This window comes from Lytechinus variegatus, chromosome 12, assembly GCF_018143015.1.
Source record: "Lytechinus variegatus isolate NC3 chromosome 12, Lvar_3.0, whole genome shotgun sequence".
Taxonomy (NCBI): Eukaryota; Metazoa; Echinodermata; class Echinoidea; order Temnopleuroida; family Toxopneustidae; genus Lytechinus; species Lytechinus variegatus.
The window spans coordinates 28,634,914-28,653,710 of record NC_054751.1 but is presented as its reverse complement, the minus strand read 5'-3'; the positions used below and the strand labels follow the sequence as shown (position 1 = coordinate 28,653,710).

At 37.1% G+C, this 18,797-nt stretch overlaps 2 protein-coding genes across 2 annotated transcripts in view; one reads left to right on the top strand and one right to left on the bottom strand.

The window, feature by feature from the left end:
* Positions 1–5,330: 5,330 nt before the first annotated feature.
* Positions 5,331–12,921, bottom strand: LOC121425386 (swi5-dependent recombination DNA repair protein 1 homolog). The gene is made up of 3 exons (XM_041621417.1): positions 12,730–12,921; positions 11,284–11,571; positions 5,331–6,017 (listed from the first exon to the last, which is right to left on the bottom strand). The coding sequence occupies exons 2-3, from the start codon at positions 11,422–11,424 to the stop codon at positions 5,838–5,840; spliced, it is 321 nt and encodes a 106-aa protein (XP_041477351.1). The 5' UTR covers positions 11,425–11,571; positions 12,730–12,921; the 3' UTR covers positions 5,331–5,837.
* Positions 12,922–13,027: 106 nt separating this feature from the next.
* LOC121425385 overlaps positions 13,028–18,797 on the top strand; it is a 68,808-nt gene continuing 63,038 nt past the window's right edge. Inside the window, exon 1 of the mRNA XM_041621416.1 lies at positions 13,028–13,154. Coding sequence (XP_041477350.1) covers positions 13,037–13,154 — 118 coding nt within the window. The 5' untranslated portion in view covers positions 13,028–13,036. The remainder of the gene's footprint in view (positions 13,155–18,797) is intronic.

Genomic DNA, 18,797 nt, shown 5'->3' with positions numbered 1-18,797 from the left:
AAGGAAAAGGAAAGCATGGTTTATTGCTGGGAGGTTCCCTTGAAATGAATATTTTTAGGAATATTTTCACTTCTAAACACTTGTTCTTAATAATGAAAATTTTAGAATAATTATAGTAATTATGATGATAAATAATACATGTAATATAATAACACTATTACTACTACTACCACCACTACTACTAGTACTACTTCTACTAATACTAAGGAGTATTATTACATGTATATCAATAAATCATTAATAATGATAATGAGAATGACACTTCAGTCATACAGCAATTGATGAAAACGTTTGAGCACTGCATTTAAATATCACAAACATACAAGAAATTAATCCTTTTGCCTCCATGGCAAGAGTGCAGCACAATGTGAATAAACATTTTGCTGGAAAATGTGAGACTAAAGAGCACCAGACTGGACCATATTTTTTATTTATTTGCTCACCCCTTCATCATTCTCCATTCAATCCGTCCTATTCTGTCAAAACTGTATGCAACCAGATTGTTTTCTAAGGAAAAATAAACCACAAACAAAAAAATCAAAAGGCACACACGAGTTCTTGTTTCAATAAGTCCACGCAATGAAAAGAAAAATGTTTGTTTTCAAAAGAGCTTAACACTTTGCTTTAATACTGTCAATTCAAATTTGACAACTCTCTATCTTTCTATATGACGAAGCATGAATACCAAAATACTGGTTTACCAGATACAAAAATCAGGAATCATGAGCACTCCATATTGCGATAGTGAAGCAAGTATAGTGACGACTTTTGGGGAAGGTGTGTCCATTGAGATCTCTTAAAATTACAATGATAACAGCAGTCACGATAGTTTTCAGTGATCTTGGAGGGTGGAGAGTGGGAATGCTGCAACACAAAGGTTAGTGATTAAAGGGGTGGTTCAGGCTGAAAGTATTTATAGCTTAATAAATAGAGTAGAATTCACTGAGCAAAATGTTGACAATTTCGTCAAAATCGGACAACAAACAGCAAAATTATTGAATTTCACAGTTTAGTAATATTTTGTAAAAACAGTCGTCATGAATATTCATTAGGTGGGCTGATGATGTCACATCTCCACTTATTCTTTGGTATTTTATTATATGAAATTTGGTTTATTCAAGTTTTTTCCTCCAAGAACTAGAAAAATTGGATTGACAACTGATAATAGTGCATTAGATATTTATTGCTGCAACTTATTTCATCATAGGGAGATATTTTATTCACACAAGTACGAAATAATGAAAAAAATAATATCATTTTATGTAATAACATAAGAAAACGGAAAGTGGAGATGTGACATCATCAGCTCGCCTAATGAATATTCATGACGACTGTTTTCACAAAATATTGCTAAACTTTAAACTTCAATAACTTTATTATTTGTTATCCGATTTTGATGAAATTTTCAGCGTTTTGGTCAGTGAGTTCTACTCTGCATATTAAGCTATAAATATTTTCAGCCTGGACCACCCCTTTAATCGCTAATTTGAAATAAGACAGATTCTGATTGGTTCCTGGTCAGTCTACTGAGCAAGTTGCGCATGCAACGGTGATCCTGATAGGCCATTTCATTTAGTGATTAATCGCTAACCTTTGTGTTACGGGACCCTGAACAGAGTAAAAATCAGACAAGGAATAACAAAGATATGACATCTTAAAGTTTTGCAGTATTTTGGTGAAACGGTTCTACGCACATCTTCATCTTCAATATGCAATATCCAAAAGTTCCAGGAAGGAGCTCATCACGCTGTTTACCTGTGTGAACCCCCCAGTAAGGGGGGGGGGGAGAAGGGGGCCAGTCAAGTGTATTGCTGCTGTAGACATGCATGACCAAATTATTTTCAAACCCCCCTGAAACAAGTTTTTTCTCTATGTGTAAAATTACCCCCTGAACAAGTTTTCTTTTGAGGGGGGCTTTATTTACACAATTGGGCCCCTAAACAAGTTGTCGCCAGAATATGACCTTGGGAAAAACATAACCTAAATAAGTTAGGCTAGTCTTAAAAAAAAACACCCTAAATACGTTTGACATACCCTAAATATGTTTGATCCACGATTGACCATTGACCTGTTTTTTAAAACCACCCTTTTTCTTGAAAATAGATGTATTTGATACCTTTAATGAGTGCACGAGCGGCCCGCGCCCAAAATTAATAAAACACCCCTTTAAACGCATTTTTTTGGGGGGGGTCACACATGTGTACAGCAATATATTTGACTGCCCCCCCCCCCTCCCGGGTGTGACCCAGTAACTTCCTATAGCTTGAAGTTAAGAATAAGTTTACAGCAAGAGGTATAACACAAACAGCAAGATCTACAATGATTCCTCCTTAAAATGTATGAAGAGCATGTGGTGTGGTGAGAAAGTGGATGTGACTAGACTGGACTAGCTACATGTATGATTCAATTGGAGTGGAAGATATTGGCCCGTATTCTGAAGTCGGGTTAAACTTAAACTCAGGTATAAAGTTAAGGTTAAGTATGGACTATGGATAGCCAATTGTTACATAAATGACCAACAGTAGAGATAAAATATTTCACCTCATTTGGCTCTCAAATCATTCATAATTGTGTCGGAAGTATAAATAGATTATTGTCTTCACCATAGATGAATCAAAGAGCATAGTAAACATAAGAAATATTCAACTTAATAAAAAATTTTGACACTTTTGGCATCCCATAATTATAACACAGTTAGACCATAGTCTAACTTAAGCCTGACTTCATCATGGGCCATTGGGTCACACATGACAGAACAAGAAGTAAAATTTGAAGTTCATTGCACAAATTGGAATGGCAACTTCATGCTGTGTACTACATCCTGGTGGGTGTTTCATAAAACTGTTCGTAAATTTACACACAACTTTACGAACGACTGGAACATGTTCTTAGGTCATAAATCAATTATACAGGGATATCACATAGTACAAGAAAGGATCACCAGTCGTGCGTAAAGTCATTCGTATCTTACGAACAGCTTTATGAAACACCCACCAGAAACTTTTAGTTATTGTCAATAGCAAGCACTGGAAAGTTTCTAGAAATAGCAACTCTTGTGCAACAGCACCACTGACCTGGACCATGGCAATCAGTACCAACAAGACAACTAGACTAATATATAAATCCATTTTTCAAAAATTAATAAAAAGATAGTTGAAGTACATAGAATTTCTATCAAATATCCTTGCCCGACGTGTTATGGCTTCCAAAAAACTTTATTAGGTGAATTCCTAATAACATAAAGTAACATAAATTTTGTTCATTTCTTCTATTTTTTTTTTATTACTCTATGGCTTTGCTTGTTTGTCTCGTTATAACCTAAAAATATTTTTGATCACGTACATATTACCAATGGCAGCCTAATTCGTGATTTGACCATGAATGTAATTAAGAAAACTTATAAAAATATGGTGATATGGGTCCTAAATTCCGAAAATCAATCACATGACCAGTCGTTTCTTTTTAATAGCTACCACAGCAATTTAATTCCAAATGGCTGGTACTTACAATTTAATTCCAAATGGCTGGTACTGACGACTCATTCTCTAGACAGGTCATGGGTTTTGAGGCTGGTTTATCAAATGACAAAGACCCATATCCAGAGGCAGCGGAACGTCAGGCTCATACAATGAAAGTGGAGGGGCACCTATATGTATTGTTTGGTAGACAGAAGGTGACCCTCAACTTTCTTTGTCCAAGCCTGATGTTCCGCCGCCTATGCCCACATCACTATCATTCGAAATATATGATACATATTGCTATTCAGCCAATTCCTTGTCAAGCTGTATTGGTCTAACTCCACTTAGTCCATATGATTAGATGACCTTTTTATGGATGTTTCACAAAAATTTAAGTATGTCTCAAGTTGCACTTAAAGGTCAAGTCCACCTCAGAAACATGTTGATTTGAATCAATAGAGAAAAATCAGACAAGCACAATGCTGAAGATTTCATCAAAATCGGATGTAAAATAAGAAAGTTATGACATTTCAAAGTTTCGCTTATTTTTAACAAAATAGTTAAATGAACGAGCCAGTTACATCCAAATGAGAGAGTTGATGATGTCACTCACTCACTATTTCTTTTGTTTTTTATTGTTTGAATTATTTCAATTTTTACGAATTTGACGATTAGGACCTCCTTGCCTAAAGCACAAAATAATGGAATTACACATGTTTAGGGAGGAATGAAACTTCATTTCACATGACAATGACGAGAAAATCAAAATATTTCATATTTCCAACAATAAAAAACAAAAGAATTAGTGAGTGAATGACATCATCGACTCTCTCATTTGGATGTAGCTGGCTCGTTCATATAACTGTTTTTGTGAAATGAAGCGAAATTTTGAAATTTCATAACTTTCTTATTTTACATCCGATTTTGATGAAATTTTCTGTGTTATGCTTGTTGAATTTTTCTCTTTTTATTCAAATCAAGTTTTTGTTGGGGTGGACTTGTCCTTTAAATGCCGAAGCGTACCTGAAATGCAACACACAAATTGCGCGTTTCATATCATGAACGCGTCAGCATTTGCGCAATCTTATCGATCAATATGCAGTAGTGCGCGTCCTCTTGGCATGATCTCACCAATGCGGTCAAGCCTTTAATACTGTGCGCAAGGTAGGCATTTAAGTGCAACTCTTAGTCATACTTCAAACTTTGTGAAACACCCCCCAGATTTTTAATTTGACAAAGTGCAAAAAAAAAAAACCACATCATGACGAAAATCTTGCTTTGAAGAGCAGTATACCACAGTTTCCCTTGTCATCAAATCTCTTCTCCCAGTACTACAAACCCTATTGCCCTCAAGCATGAAATTTAAGTATAGGAACACCTCTTTCTTGAACTCGGTGCGAAGCTAATACACCCCAGCATCAACGGTCACAGCAGGGGGCCACACACGATGGATTGCAATGTGTGTAGTTCTGGTGAGTGCATGGAGTTCCATGTATACACGCGTTGATAGAAACTTTTTTCTTTCTCTCTCTCTCTCTTCCTTCCTTCCTTTCTTTCTTTCGTTAAGACTGTATCATTGCGCGAGTGAACGGCATGCATCCCATATTTTCTTGCTGGACGACCAGAAACTACCGGTATATGGGATGCATCGCGATCCTTGCATGCTAAGCATACCATAATTTTTATTCCGGTTACTTTCCTTATTTCGAGGTCGATTTTCTTCGTTCGAAATTGAAAATGGACTAGTATTGGAAGTCTGAATGTAATATGCCTTTGAAAACTTGATTAATATCGAATACAATAATTTCATTCCGAGATCCTTCTACAGGCAGACAAGTCTTACATAATAGCACAGCTGTTGTTTATCATTTCGTCTTTGGCTCAACGCTCGTTTAGCTGGCCCGTGGTGGTGAAATTGAGACAAGGGGATTACCTGGCCAAGATGAGTCTATTGGGGTTGGAAATGTTGTTTGAGATTTTCCTAACAAAAAATGGGGTATACGACCGCAGTTTGCAGTCTGAAGTGCGGTCCAGAATCAAACGGGAAATTTAGACAAAGTAGATCATCTGGGTACTAGACTGAGTGAGTGGGTATTAGTCTAGACCAACTTACTGTAGGCCAAAGGGCAATTGCCACAAACAAAATTGATATCAGACCAAATGGGTTTTGCCATTAGACTATCTGACAAGTAGATCAATTTCTTCCAGACTAAGTGAATACACAACTTCCTTTCATTAAGTCCAGCCACAATCCCACAAAGTACCTACTGGCTACCAACCCAAAACAGAGGTGCTTGGCAAATCAAAATGGTTTGAACCCTCTACCCTCGGCTTCATAGTCAGGCAGCATGTCCACCGACCACTCCACCTCAGTACTTGTCAGGTAAATGTCTCTTCTTCTTCGTTGAATCTGATGAGGTCTTTGTCCAATCTGCAGCTGTTGATGAAGTCACCTAGAGAGGGCCTGGGCTCTGGATGTTTTTCATACAGTCTCAGGATGGCCGTCTGACACCCGTCCCTCCATTTATCTATCAGATCTTGAAGCGTTTCCAGGTCATTCTGTTCAAACAATCACATGGTAACAATCTGATTTACAAACATTACGCAACTGAAATGTTGAAGAGCACTATCATATTTTTTTGTAGGGGAGGGGGAGGGGCAGATTGCTACAGCTCCCTTTTATTTTGGGTCTTGGAGATCTGCTAACAGCTTCACTTTGAAACTTGTTGAGAAGTTTTAATGGTATACCTTTACAACATAAAAAGGGAACTTGGAATGCCTGGCAATGTAGAAAAGCAAGAACAAATACAATCATGATGCAATTGGGTTGAAAAGTTCAGTTCATAATAGCACATTATACAGTAGCGGATTATTAGAGAACTGGTCAGAGACGAAGTAGGATTATACAAGGAGGCAATTCACAGGTTGGCCAACTGTTAAGTAGAGCCTACAAGTGAAGTCCACTGGGTGATTTCCAAGTTCAGTGTTGACATCTGGTGTTGGGAAAAGTTTACACCAGTAATAACATCATTTTTTTTTTTGGTTATCATTATCTTTATTTGGCATTTCAACAAGGATCAAGTTACAAAGCAAGCAACAGAGACAAGTGACTTCAGAAATGAAATGACTAGTGTTGGGCCAATTTTTACACCAACCACAACACTAAACTTGAAATGAGGTCAGGTGCTTGTGCTGACATCATCAGGTGTCAGGATATTAATTTGAATACAGACATTGATTTTTTGAACTACCAAGTTAGGCACCCCTATTCATGCTCTAAACATATACACTAACACCAACTTTGAAAACAAACAATGAAATCCTCCATTGTAATTTTTCTTAAGGGCTGAAATAAAATTGATGTTTCAAACTCTCATCAACTTGTTTTAGAGGAAAAAGAAAAATCAGTCAAGTTGATAAGTGAAAGTTTGAAAATATCGGACGAACAATAAGAAAGTTATGAATTTTAATTGGTAATCAATATACCCATGGAGACTTCAAATTGGCTGCATAACAGCATATGTGATGTCATAGTGATGTAAGGCAAGGGCTACTTTTCCATGTACTCCAATACATTAAATGGCTAAAATATTCTATTTCAAATTATACTTTTCTTTCATGAGGATATAAAAAATATGCTACCTGGTTTATATAAGATTACTGCCCCAGGGGAATTGGTACTTAGGAGAAAACCACAAACCCCCAACAATTAAGTACATGGCCTATGGGAAAGTTGTCCTTGTCCCTTATCATAATTTACTTACCCAGTTGCCAATTCGAAATCTACATAGTCTTAGGGATCTCAATGTGAAAGCAGCCATAGCTCTTTTATTGCCTGTCCCCTTTCTCTCAAACTTTCAGTCTGGTTTTATTTATTTTTCTCCTTTCCAGCACAACATTTTATGACCAAGGTTTACACATTATTATTACATTGGGTTTAAATTTACATGGTCTACAACCAGTTGGTGTAGTCTTATACTATAGACCAATTTCACAACGTGAGAGGGCAGCAGACTGGTTGCCATGCTGCGGTGGGCGAATCAACTTTTATAGTACACAAGTCGATAGGGTATTTGGTACATTCGTTCGATTTTTTTTATTTTGGACCAATTGAGCAGATTTCTTGTAAGATTCACAATGAGCATTAATCGGAGAAGTTCAGGTCGCAGCTGTGCTGTGTTCAATTGCCACAACAATTGGAGAAAGCTTCAGGATTGGAAGCAAAGTGAATGTGAAATTCACTCGCCTTGGACTCATGAAGCCTGTTTGTGTGTGAAGCCGTACTCCCTGCATAAGTTGTTATGATAGCAACTCCTGCTGGAATGGTAACTACCATGGCAAAAGTGAGAATTATGCTTCCTGATTGGCTTTTATAATAAAAGTTGCCATTCCAGCAAGAGTTGCTATCATAACTTTTTTATGAAATGGGCATTCTCACTGTTACCATGGTAGTTAACATTCCAGCAGCAGTTGCTATAATAACAACTTTTTTATGAAACAGGGCCCTGGCCCTCTTTTCCCCTTCCTCCTTTCTCCTTCCTCTCTGTTTTATTCTCTTGCCTTGCCCCCTCCTTTTGGATACTTATAGGCCTGCATAAAATGTGGTGGTGGTGTTTTTTTTTTTGTGGGGGGGGGGGAGGACGGGGGCATTTATTTGATCATGCTTAGATGGAAATATCAGTCCCTCTCTTTCTCTCTCCCTCTCTATCTCACACTATCCCTCTCTCTCTCTCTCTCCCTCTCACTATCCCCTTCTCTGTATTACACTATCCCTCTCTCTCCCTCTCTCACACACTCTCGCTAGCCCCCCCTCTCTCTCTCTCACTACCCCCCCCTCCTTTCTCACTTTTCCCCTCTCACTATCCCACTCCTCTCACACATACTCTTTCCCCCCTCTCCCCTCTCTCATCCTCTCTCTCCCTCTCTCACTCTATGTCTCGTTCACTCTCCCACTACTCTAACACAATTTACTAGCAACAAGGAGTGAGCTCCCTGATGAAAACCAACAGCGATTCTTGGTCATCATCAACTCACTTTTACTGACAAAACTAAGGGGAAAAAGTAGCCAAAGTGCAAAAATTCATCATACCTTCATCGGTCAGATATGGCCATTGTCTTACATCGTCTACCCAGGTGTCCATGCTTTATTTTATTGATTTATGATGAAGTTAATGACACAATATCAGAGCTTATCTGTAATCTTTCATTGAATTTGTACACAGAGCCAATCGCGGTCAGCGCACTTGCCCACCGCAGCAATGGTGTCGCCGATATAGGGCCAAATACATAAACCGGCCGTGAAATTGGTCTATACCACATGGACTAGACCCACTTGGTCTATTAATTAAGAGTCAATTAGTCAACAGTACACTACACTTGGGACAATACCCACTTCTAAGTCTAATTCTTATTTAGTCTATAATATCCTGATGGCCTAATACCCACTCCATCTACCAATCTTGCACTTTGTCAAATGATTATTTGATTCATAAACAATTCATCTGACAATACATAGACTAAGTTAGAACAAGTGGATATTAAAGCTAGTATACAAATAGCGAATAGGCATGAGTGCATTGGTGCAAGATTTCGCATGAGGTGAAAGAAAGATGCTCTATTCAATGAGGCGTTAGCCAAGTTGAGCTAGAGCGTCTCTTTCACCAAATGCAAAATCTCGCACCATTGCACGAATAAGAATATTTGCTATTTGTGTTGTACAACGCCTCGGAATTTCGCGCAAATATGAAAAAAAAGACTTTTTCCCTGCAGTAATCTATGAAAAGGGAGCAAAAAATTGAATGCGAAAATCAAAATCCCACAAGCACACATGACCTTGGGCAGCGTTGCACATTTACAGTCAGTCGGCAAGCCCTGAAAAAGTAGCTTCTTTTATCCAAGTGATATTCATGACTATAGGGTTTTTGCATAGTTAATGAGCTTGGTGCGAACCAAAACACCTCTTTTTATTCGGCCATTGCTGCTCTAAATATTGACCAAATTCCTTTATTTGGTATCTTTGTAAAGAAGAAGAATTATTCTTTCAGGTCATGTGTTTGGATTTTTAAAAGAATGTTGTAATATCATGAAAACATTTGATCTAAAACATGAAACAAAATAAGTTTTTTCATGCAACAAGTGTTGTTGTTTTCACACTTAATTTCTGTTTGAGCACAGAAGATTTTTAAATCATGATAAAGCTGAAGATCTAAGCTTTAATATGATATGATTTTTATAAGACATATTTTAAATGGGTCAGCAGCCAGCTTTTCATAGGTCAAGTACATTTAGCAGCTCAAAAACAAGAATACTGCGCTCTGATTGGTCATAGACACCACACACCCATGCAAATTCCAATGTTCCCCACACTGGGCCTCTGCAAGGTCACACTCACCATGTGGTAATCTCTTCAAATTAGCCGCGCCTGTTGTTCTGAAAACATTATTCAGCCAATCAGAACTCTGGATTTTATATTACTCAGAAATTTCAGAAATCTCGTCTTGCTTCTTGATGGAAAAAGCTGGCTGATGACCCATCTAAAAGATGCCACATATCAAGAGTGACATTGCAAGAAAGTTAGAGTTTGAGCTTTCTGATGATATAAATAATTTTGGTGCCTAAAACACAAAATATTGCACAATTTGCAAGTGAAAACAGAGGAAGAAAATTTTGTTTGATGCATCTTTTCAGGTAAAAAATTCACTTATTTATCAAAATATTTCATTCAAAAGAAATGACTAATATAAAAGAGTAACATTTACTCTTGCCCATGGTACAAAAATAATCAATATTACTCAAAGAGAAAGTGGTTAAATTCTTTGAGAAAGAAAGTCTCACAATTCACGAGATTTTGCAGGGACATGAATTCAGCCATGAGAGGACTTGGATAAATCTTGCTCATTTGCTCATTAACACAGGGGCTTGCCGACTGACTGTTTAGCCAGTAGGCTCATACGTTTATTGCACCTCCTAAAGCCGTGCAACGGTACATTTTGGATGGTACGTCTTGTGTGCAAAGGTACGAATGTTTGACATTCAGCCTCCCATTTGCTCGCGCACAACAAGCTAAGTAGGTATTGTACAATAAGAGATGAATGGCAATTAGACCAAATGGTTAGTACACAAATTGGTTGTAGACGTACTGAAATTGGACCATGTGGGATAAGACCAAACAAAGAGTAGACAATTTCCAGTAGGTATAGACACCGTTCTCACTACCTTCCTAAAACTAGTTTTACCTATAGTAAGAATGGTCGAAGCAATCTTACAAACTGGTTCAGATAACCATCTCACGACAAAGTTTTCAAGATCGCTTTGCCTCGTTTTAGCGTGAGGACACAACCGTCCTTCGGGAAGCAATCTTCACACATTTAGAGCGCCCTACTCCACACGACAGGTGTAGAATGCCTACGCTATGGTTTCAAATTTCATGCAAAATGTGTCACCTCACTGAAAGCATTTCCATAGCAACAAGATCGCTTTACGTGAAGTGATTTTGAAAACCACTTTTGTGTGATCAAGTGGGAACGCGAGCAAAGCGATCTTCCAAACTGGTTTCCTGAATCGGTTTTCAGTAAACTAGTATAAAAAGCGTTATGAGAATGGCCTCATAAACTTGGCAATCATAGATGTACACACACATTTACAAATGTTCATAAAAATACAAATGACTTTATGCAAGTCTGGTGAAACCTTCTTGTGGTATATGTAAAAAATGATCGACACAGATTTTAGCATCCAAGAAGGTATCACCAGTCGAATGTAAAGTCATTCGTAACGTACAAACAGCTAAATTTATGAAACATCCCACTGGAAAACTTTAAATCACCTTCGATCTGTACATCTTGACCAATTTCAACTTTCTGCAAGATTCTTCTTTCTCTGCAACATTTCTCGTCAACTCCTTCCTTGTCCGGTCAGCCTCCATGATCTGTTTATCCACGGAAGAAGCAGTCTCTTCAGTCATCATGTGGCACCGGTCAAACTTGAACAGGAAGAAATAGAGCTCCTGTAGATGGCAGTCCTGCTACTCAGGACTAGGTCTCCAGTACATGTAGGGCCGTTGGTAGGGCCTTGCTGGAGCCTTGTTTCCAGTGTTGGTTAAGTAGATCCAGTCCTTCCTGTATTTTCAACAAGAAAAAATTAAGAATAGATTAATCTTCAAATTTGATTTTTAATGCATGACCACCAATAAACTAAAGAACAGCGCAAAGTGCAATGGGAGCCCGAAGTATTCTTTGTGGCACTCATTCAATGAACAAGGTTATGATATAACCTTGTTCTCACTTCTATCTCCATGTGTGGCAAAATAAGGGAGGCAGTGTTTGGCTTATTTTCTCTTTTTCTTTAGGGCAAATGCTTGATTTTTTTACACTGACAGTTTCCATTACACCTATCATTCATACAACTTGACTCTTATTTAAATTTGATTCTTTAAATTATTTTTTTCTTAATTAAAAATAGAGATCAAAAATAAAAATTTTCTTGCCATATTACTTTCCACCAATAGAGGGCGTACAAAAAATATGCCAAAAATTCAAATTTTTGAGCACTCTGGTGAATACAAAAATTATTCCCAAGTTACTAATGAAAAATGAATTGCAACTGTATGGAAAATAGTAATTTTGGTCCCAAAAGTGATATTTTAATGATTTTTTAAAGTGTGTGCTCTGTACAACATTGGCATACCATAGTCCTACCTGTAGATTCTCCACAGGCAGGGTGGTAGCAGTGAACTTGTGTGCTTTGTGGCACTGTTAAGGTTTTCAGCCAAGGAAGAGGAATTGATGGAATCAGAATCCCTAATTGAATTGAAAACCCTCTCTACGGGCCTACTTGCGTTATAGTATAGTACTGGTATCACATTGTAAAGCAGTTTAGTCTCCGGCTTTATTCATGACATTATTTTAATACCGAATGCACACATTTACGCATCAGAAACGCTTAATAATTTGCAACATATAAGGAATTAAATAGAAAGATGATGAAAGAGGGCCAAGCACACATTTAAAATCATTCTAAAAAAATTTCTACACCATTGATATAGGGCCTAGCGCCTAACCACTCACTCACACAAGCATGTGAGAAAAATAGCTATACTTAAAAGTAAAACTAGCGTTATAAGTTACAGTGATCCCAGTGATCAGTATTTGTAATTTTCCAACTTTTCCCAACACTGTAGTAGAGTGTAGACGACAGTGTACAGAAAAGTACCAGATCGGTACCGGGCCGGTACCACTACCAGATATGCAGACGTTACAAAATACGGTAATACATTCCTCGAGTCTCGATCAAACTCCTTTATCATCTTCTGTCAACAGTCAAAGCTTGCGTCTGCGACGAAGGACTAAGTTAGGAGCACTCCCGGGGCCAGGGCCAGGGCACCAGAGACCGGTACCGGTATACGGTGAGGTTCTAACTTCTAGACTGATTCGCTGGTGTGGACGTAAATCATATAGTGGTAGAAAATAATAAAGGGGGTGATTCCCACAAGATGACGTCATGTACACAATCGAGCTATGCGCGCTAGCTAGCTAGCTAGAGAGAGCTGTGACGTCGGCCTAGCCTATTAACTCATATTTATGAAAATGGCCGTGCGTGAGATACGTGAGATATGTGGCAACGATCACTGCAAACAAGAAAGAAAACAGCTGCGAAAGGAGCTTGAACGGGGCAGGAAAAACCTTATATCATATATCGGTAGGTAGATAACCTATTACTTATCATCTTCAAACTATTCCGTATGAAATTGGTGGAAGAATCAGGCTATGTTCGTCATGAATTTTCGACGAACTTGGCAGGGGCATTGTGCAGGTCCTCGCGCTTGTAAAGCAGACAAATGTTATTTTGTCCGCTGAGAATGCCCCGGTCGAATTCAGACCCGCATCGCGTTTCACTCGGCGTAAATCCCTGCTCGTCGTACCGGTACATTGTTTCCCGAAATAAAAGATGACTGCGACCATTTTGTTTTCTTTGTGTTGTATTGCTTAATTGAGTTGGAGTTGTGCCCCATATTGGTATAAACTCACTGTTTGTCAGCTCAGCTGACACTGACTGAAAAAAGTTGGAGTTTTGTTGCCTATCTGAATTGAATGAATTAATGAATGATGTTAACATGGTTAATGTGCTTGGTGTCCAAGTTGGGCATGGAGTGATGAATATGTTGATAAATGATAGTTGATGACATTCAACAGCAAAAAAAGAAAAGATCAGTACCGGTATTATTATCGCTTTTGGTCACTTGAGAAACCCTAAATTTTCAAGTAAAGCTTGGGTGAATTAAAGTAGAAAAATCAAAGAATAAGAATTAGATCAACAAAAGTTTTAGTAAAATTGGGCAAGAAATAATCAATCATTATGATTATACGTACGGTATTTGAATGTCGAGATCACTGATGTTGAGAAGAAGATCTGTGAGTACATTATGAATGATATTACTGAAAAAGTACCTCAAAACACCCTTTTTTGCACTAGGAAGATCTACAGTGTACCACCAGAAGTGATAGAAATTATTTTTTAATATTTTATTTCAATTTTTTGTTATTTGTTTTAATTTATTTATTATTATTATTATTTTATCATTTTTTGGGGGGTGTAAATGTTTAATGTCATTCATTCTATATGTACAATTGTATACAATCTTTCCCCTCTACTTGTAACCATCGTGCACATGCTGAAACAAAGTTCTTCAAGCTGTAGGTGGGTAACATTGTCAGCACAATGATTCCTATTGCATTGACTACATATATCAGTTGAATAGGCAAAGGCTTTGATCATTGACTTCAAAAGAACCCTACAACAACCAAAACACAAATTTATAGGATCTGTTTCTTTTACGTTTTCTACCATATTAGAAGACCTCAATATGTCTCAAATGACAGTTGAGTCACAAAACACCTTCCACAATGTATTAAGCTTTCTCAATCTCTAACATATATCAGCAAATATACATTTAAGGTACATGTATCAAGTATTGTAATATTGCATATAGTATGAAGCTTTTTTTTAACAGTGATTGGCTTGACACCTTTTCACCATTCACCATTGTCTTTCTGAGCAATGTTTGCCAAACATATCAACAATCATTGTGAATGCCTCTTATACCCTTTTCATAAACCCATCCTCCAATTAGTTGCCTAAGAGTAATGCGGATAATTCAATAAAATTGCGTTCACAAACTCCGAAAATAAGCCGCATTATTTTTACGAGCGCCCGTCCTGAAAAAGGCGGATAATCGTCATGACAACTGGACACGCCCCCTCCGATGCGGTTGTGTTGGAAAAGGGTGACCTTGTGACCGCACCATGGCAATTATCCGCATTATTTGGAAATGCGTTCATAAACTCAAAATCTTGTCCCGATGCTGCTATTATGCGGATAATAGCAGCATCAAAATAATGCGGATAACTCTAGTCCTCCTCCAATTTTACGACCAAATTATGCTGCTATTAGCCGCATAATTGGGTTTATGAAAGGGGTATAAGACTTTTCATGTACATTAGTAAGCCTCTAAAGTGTTCCTCACTTCTGGTAAATTTTGAAGACCTGGAACACCTTGTCAAGTCATCACTAGGCCCAGTTATTAATATGTGAAATGTTTACATGACATATCAACACGTTTTGAATAAGATTGGATTGTAAGTAATTAGAGTAAAGTTATTGTAGTACTATCGTGTACATGTAGATATTTATTAAAAGGACAAGTCCACCCCAGGAAAATACATGTATTGATTTGAATAAATAGAGAAAAGTCAAACAATGTAAAATAAGAAAGTCATGACCTTTTAAAAAATTACGCTTATTTTTCACAAAACATATACAGGTGTACAGTTATGCACAACTCAGTGACATGCAACTCAGACAGTCGATGATGCCCCTCACTATTTCTTTCGTTTTTTATTGCTTGAATTACACAATATTTCATTTTTTACAGATTTGGCAATAAGGACCGACTTGATTGAACCATATACAGTAGAATTAAACAATGCTGTACATGTATACTTGTTTAGGGAGGAATTAATCTTTGTTTCACACGACAACAGGGAAAAAAATTTGAATATTTCATATTTCAAAATAAGCCTGAGTCATATCGATTATTTTGAAAACCGGTGTTCGACAGCTCTAATTCGATCGAACATCGATGCATCGAATATTGAAGGCGGGGAAAATTTAGTCTTTTGTTTTTGCGTCGATGCCATGCGCTTTGCATATATGCACTACGTTCTGACGGTATGCGCTGGCGTTGGCCGGGTGAGCGTTGCACAAGCAGATGACAGAGCAAAGTTCGTTTGTATTTTCTATGATCACAAAACACACAAAAAAGGCCGGGGACCAAAGCAGAATTCTTCCCAAAATATCTTCAACAATGATATTTGCAGATGACAACATATAAGTTTAAAATGAAACAATAATAAAGACATGAATCAAGCAGAGTCGATTCGAATGATTTTCGGTCAACTAGCATTCGCAGTCCATTCACCAGCCCCGTCCGCAGCTCCGTACACTCACTCTCCCGAAACGACAGGCGTGCTTGACGTCAGCGCCAGCAAACAATTGCAATCAACGGAGAGCGCTGTAACTTGCCTGAGATTGTGTAGTTGGATCCAAAATGAGCTCCAAATAAATTTATGGGAATAAATACGTAATTTTCTCTGGATGGTCATTTGAATTGCTATTCAATGCTGATATAACGATTGTGAGGAAAGATTGTGGAATATGAGTTATGACGATGTTCGAGAATTAATCCTGATAATGACAATCCAGTTTTTTAGACGCAATTGAGCATGCGATCAAAATAAATACGAATGTTTCGAATCGAGCCCTAAATTCATCTAAATTATTACGATTTAACAAGATTTTATGGTCATACTAAGAATATTGACGATGTCAGCAAAGTATGTTATGTTCATATGGAAGAAATAATACTGGGATTATTTCTATTGTTCCATCTCCAAGCTCCGAGAAAATAAAGCACAATGCGCATGCGTGTTTGATGACGTATGACATATTTTCCCATTCATGAAATCAGAGCCCAAAGTTGGGCACAAACTAGCTTCAAATTGATGGGAAAAAAATCAAACGCAATTTTCTCTGTTTTGTCATGTAAAATGATATTATATGGTGATATTACGAACTTGAACAGAGTTTTTGCATGTAGACAATGTTCGAGAATCAATCCTGACGTGATGATTATTTTTTTTAGACAAGTGCACTAGCTCGACTCAAGAAGTCAAGTCGATCGTCATGAGATGTCCGCCATTGAAAATTGAAACGAAATACAAACGTTTCACATCAAGCTCTAAATTCATATTAATGATTATCATATGCAAATTATTGTTAAATATTACGATTAAATAATGTTCTATGGTCATGCTTTTAATATTGTTCATGAAAGCAAGATTTATTTTACGTTGATCGCGTCAATTTCCGGCCATTTTCTGGTTTGATTAAAGAACAGTACTGCGCATGCACGATCGATGGCCATGACTTCCATTCATGAATTCATCGTGCATAAATTATCTCGGCACGAGCAGACGAGTAAGACTCAAACTATGATCGAAATAAACTTCAAATTAATGGTGAATAGCATCATAATTACTCATTCGGTTTCATTTTGGGGGCAATAGAAATCAAGTAAGTAGTAGTAAAGTTGGACATTACTGATATTTTGATGATTGATTGTGTAAACCAAACGAATCGGCCGGCCAACATATTTTTTTTTTTTTTTTTTTCGATGCACCGATTTTGCAAAATCTGCACCGGTGTTCGATGACATCGATCGAACACCGATTTTAAAATCGATTCGACTCAGGCTTATTTCAAAAAACAAAAGAAATAGTGAGTGATGTCATAAGCGAAACTTTTTAAAAATGTCACTCATAACTTTCTTATTTTACATCTGATTTTGATGAAATTTTCAGTGACAACTTTGTTTGACATAAATACATTTGTGTGCATACAAGCAACATGTATTTTATGCCTCTAGTATTGTAGTGTAATTGTTTAGTCCGGTATCACATCGCAATTCTTGATTACTTTGTCACTCTGTTTGTGAGGAAATGTCTGTGAATTTGTAAAACATTCCCAATGCATGCCTGACATATCAACAAATTATGCAATAATTATTTTCATTGTATGTGTCATATGACTGTGAATACTGTGGTACAGATGGAAGTCTAGTATACTGCTAGCCAAGGGAGCATTTGTAAATTGGAGAAATGTCTTATCAAATGAAAGTGCAGAATACGACTGTAATGGGTTAGTGCTGGATGTTGTACAAAAACACTGATTTTAATCGTGGACGATCTGGAGATGAATACATAGTATGATGTATGTAATCTGCCTTGATCTAGTTGGAAATTTGTAAAGTGGGAGTCTTTTATCCTTGAATGAATGTGAAAGATAGGGTGAAAATGCTGTTCAACAGCTATTTATGTAATAATTAATGAGATTTTGCAGTGAGCCCATGGGATGGTCGAGGTCATTGTATATGGGCAATACCATGGAAAATGTTCACTTTAGAGAAAAAATGAAGTTTCAGATTTCACTTAAGCAGTCAAATTTTCTTGAAAAGTAATCTATAAAGTCTCAATTTCCAATAGAAAAATCACAATATTGATAAAATTTTGTAGTTTTTTCCATCATCAAAAAAATAGAATAGTAAATTGCAAAACGTAAAAAATGTGGCTATTTTTAAACAATTCATCTTTCCTGTCTCTACTAAAAGCAAACAAGGTCCCAGAGGTCTCTTTTAACTTTTGAATAGTTGATTAATGTTTAAATCAACAGAAAATAATCGTTCAATTTTATGCCATTCATCAATTTTAGAGAAATCTGTCTTCAGATTTGTGTGATTTCTTTACCATTATCAGTGTCATGTCCGTTACGTTTTTCACTTAAAGTTTTCACAAATTACAGGAAATTTGTCTAAAGGTACTGCAGATTCAGATTCTATGTTAGAATTAAACCCCCTACCAAGCGTAGCAATCATTTTCCCTTACCACTTCTCATTTTCATAAAAATGGCGTAACGGACATGACAATTCGCGTAACGGACATGACGCCTTATATATGACAAATGGCAGCATTCACAAAAACAAAATATTAGGCTCAGTGTCACAGACTGTGGTCAGTCTCAATTGTTTGAGGATAGCTGAATGTAATATTTCCTAGAATCTGCATGTCATTCAAGCTATTTCTAGAAGTTGGTGAATGATGAAAGTTCAGCTCTTGTTCTGGTAGATTTTTCTGAGAATTAACGGTACGCCACATAATATTAGGATAAGATGCAGCTAGATACTCAGATCACAATCTGCATCATTTGTGTTTGAAAAAACATTTGATT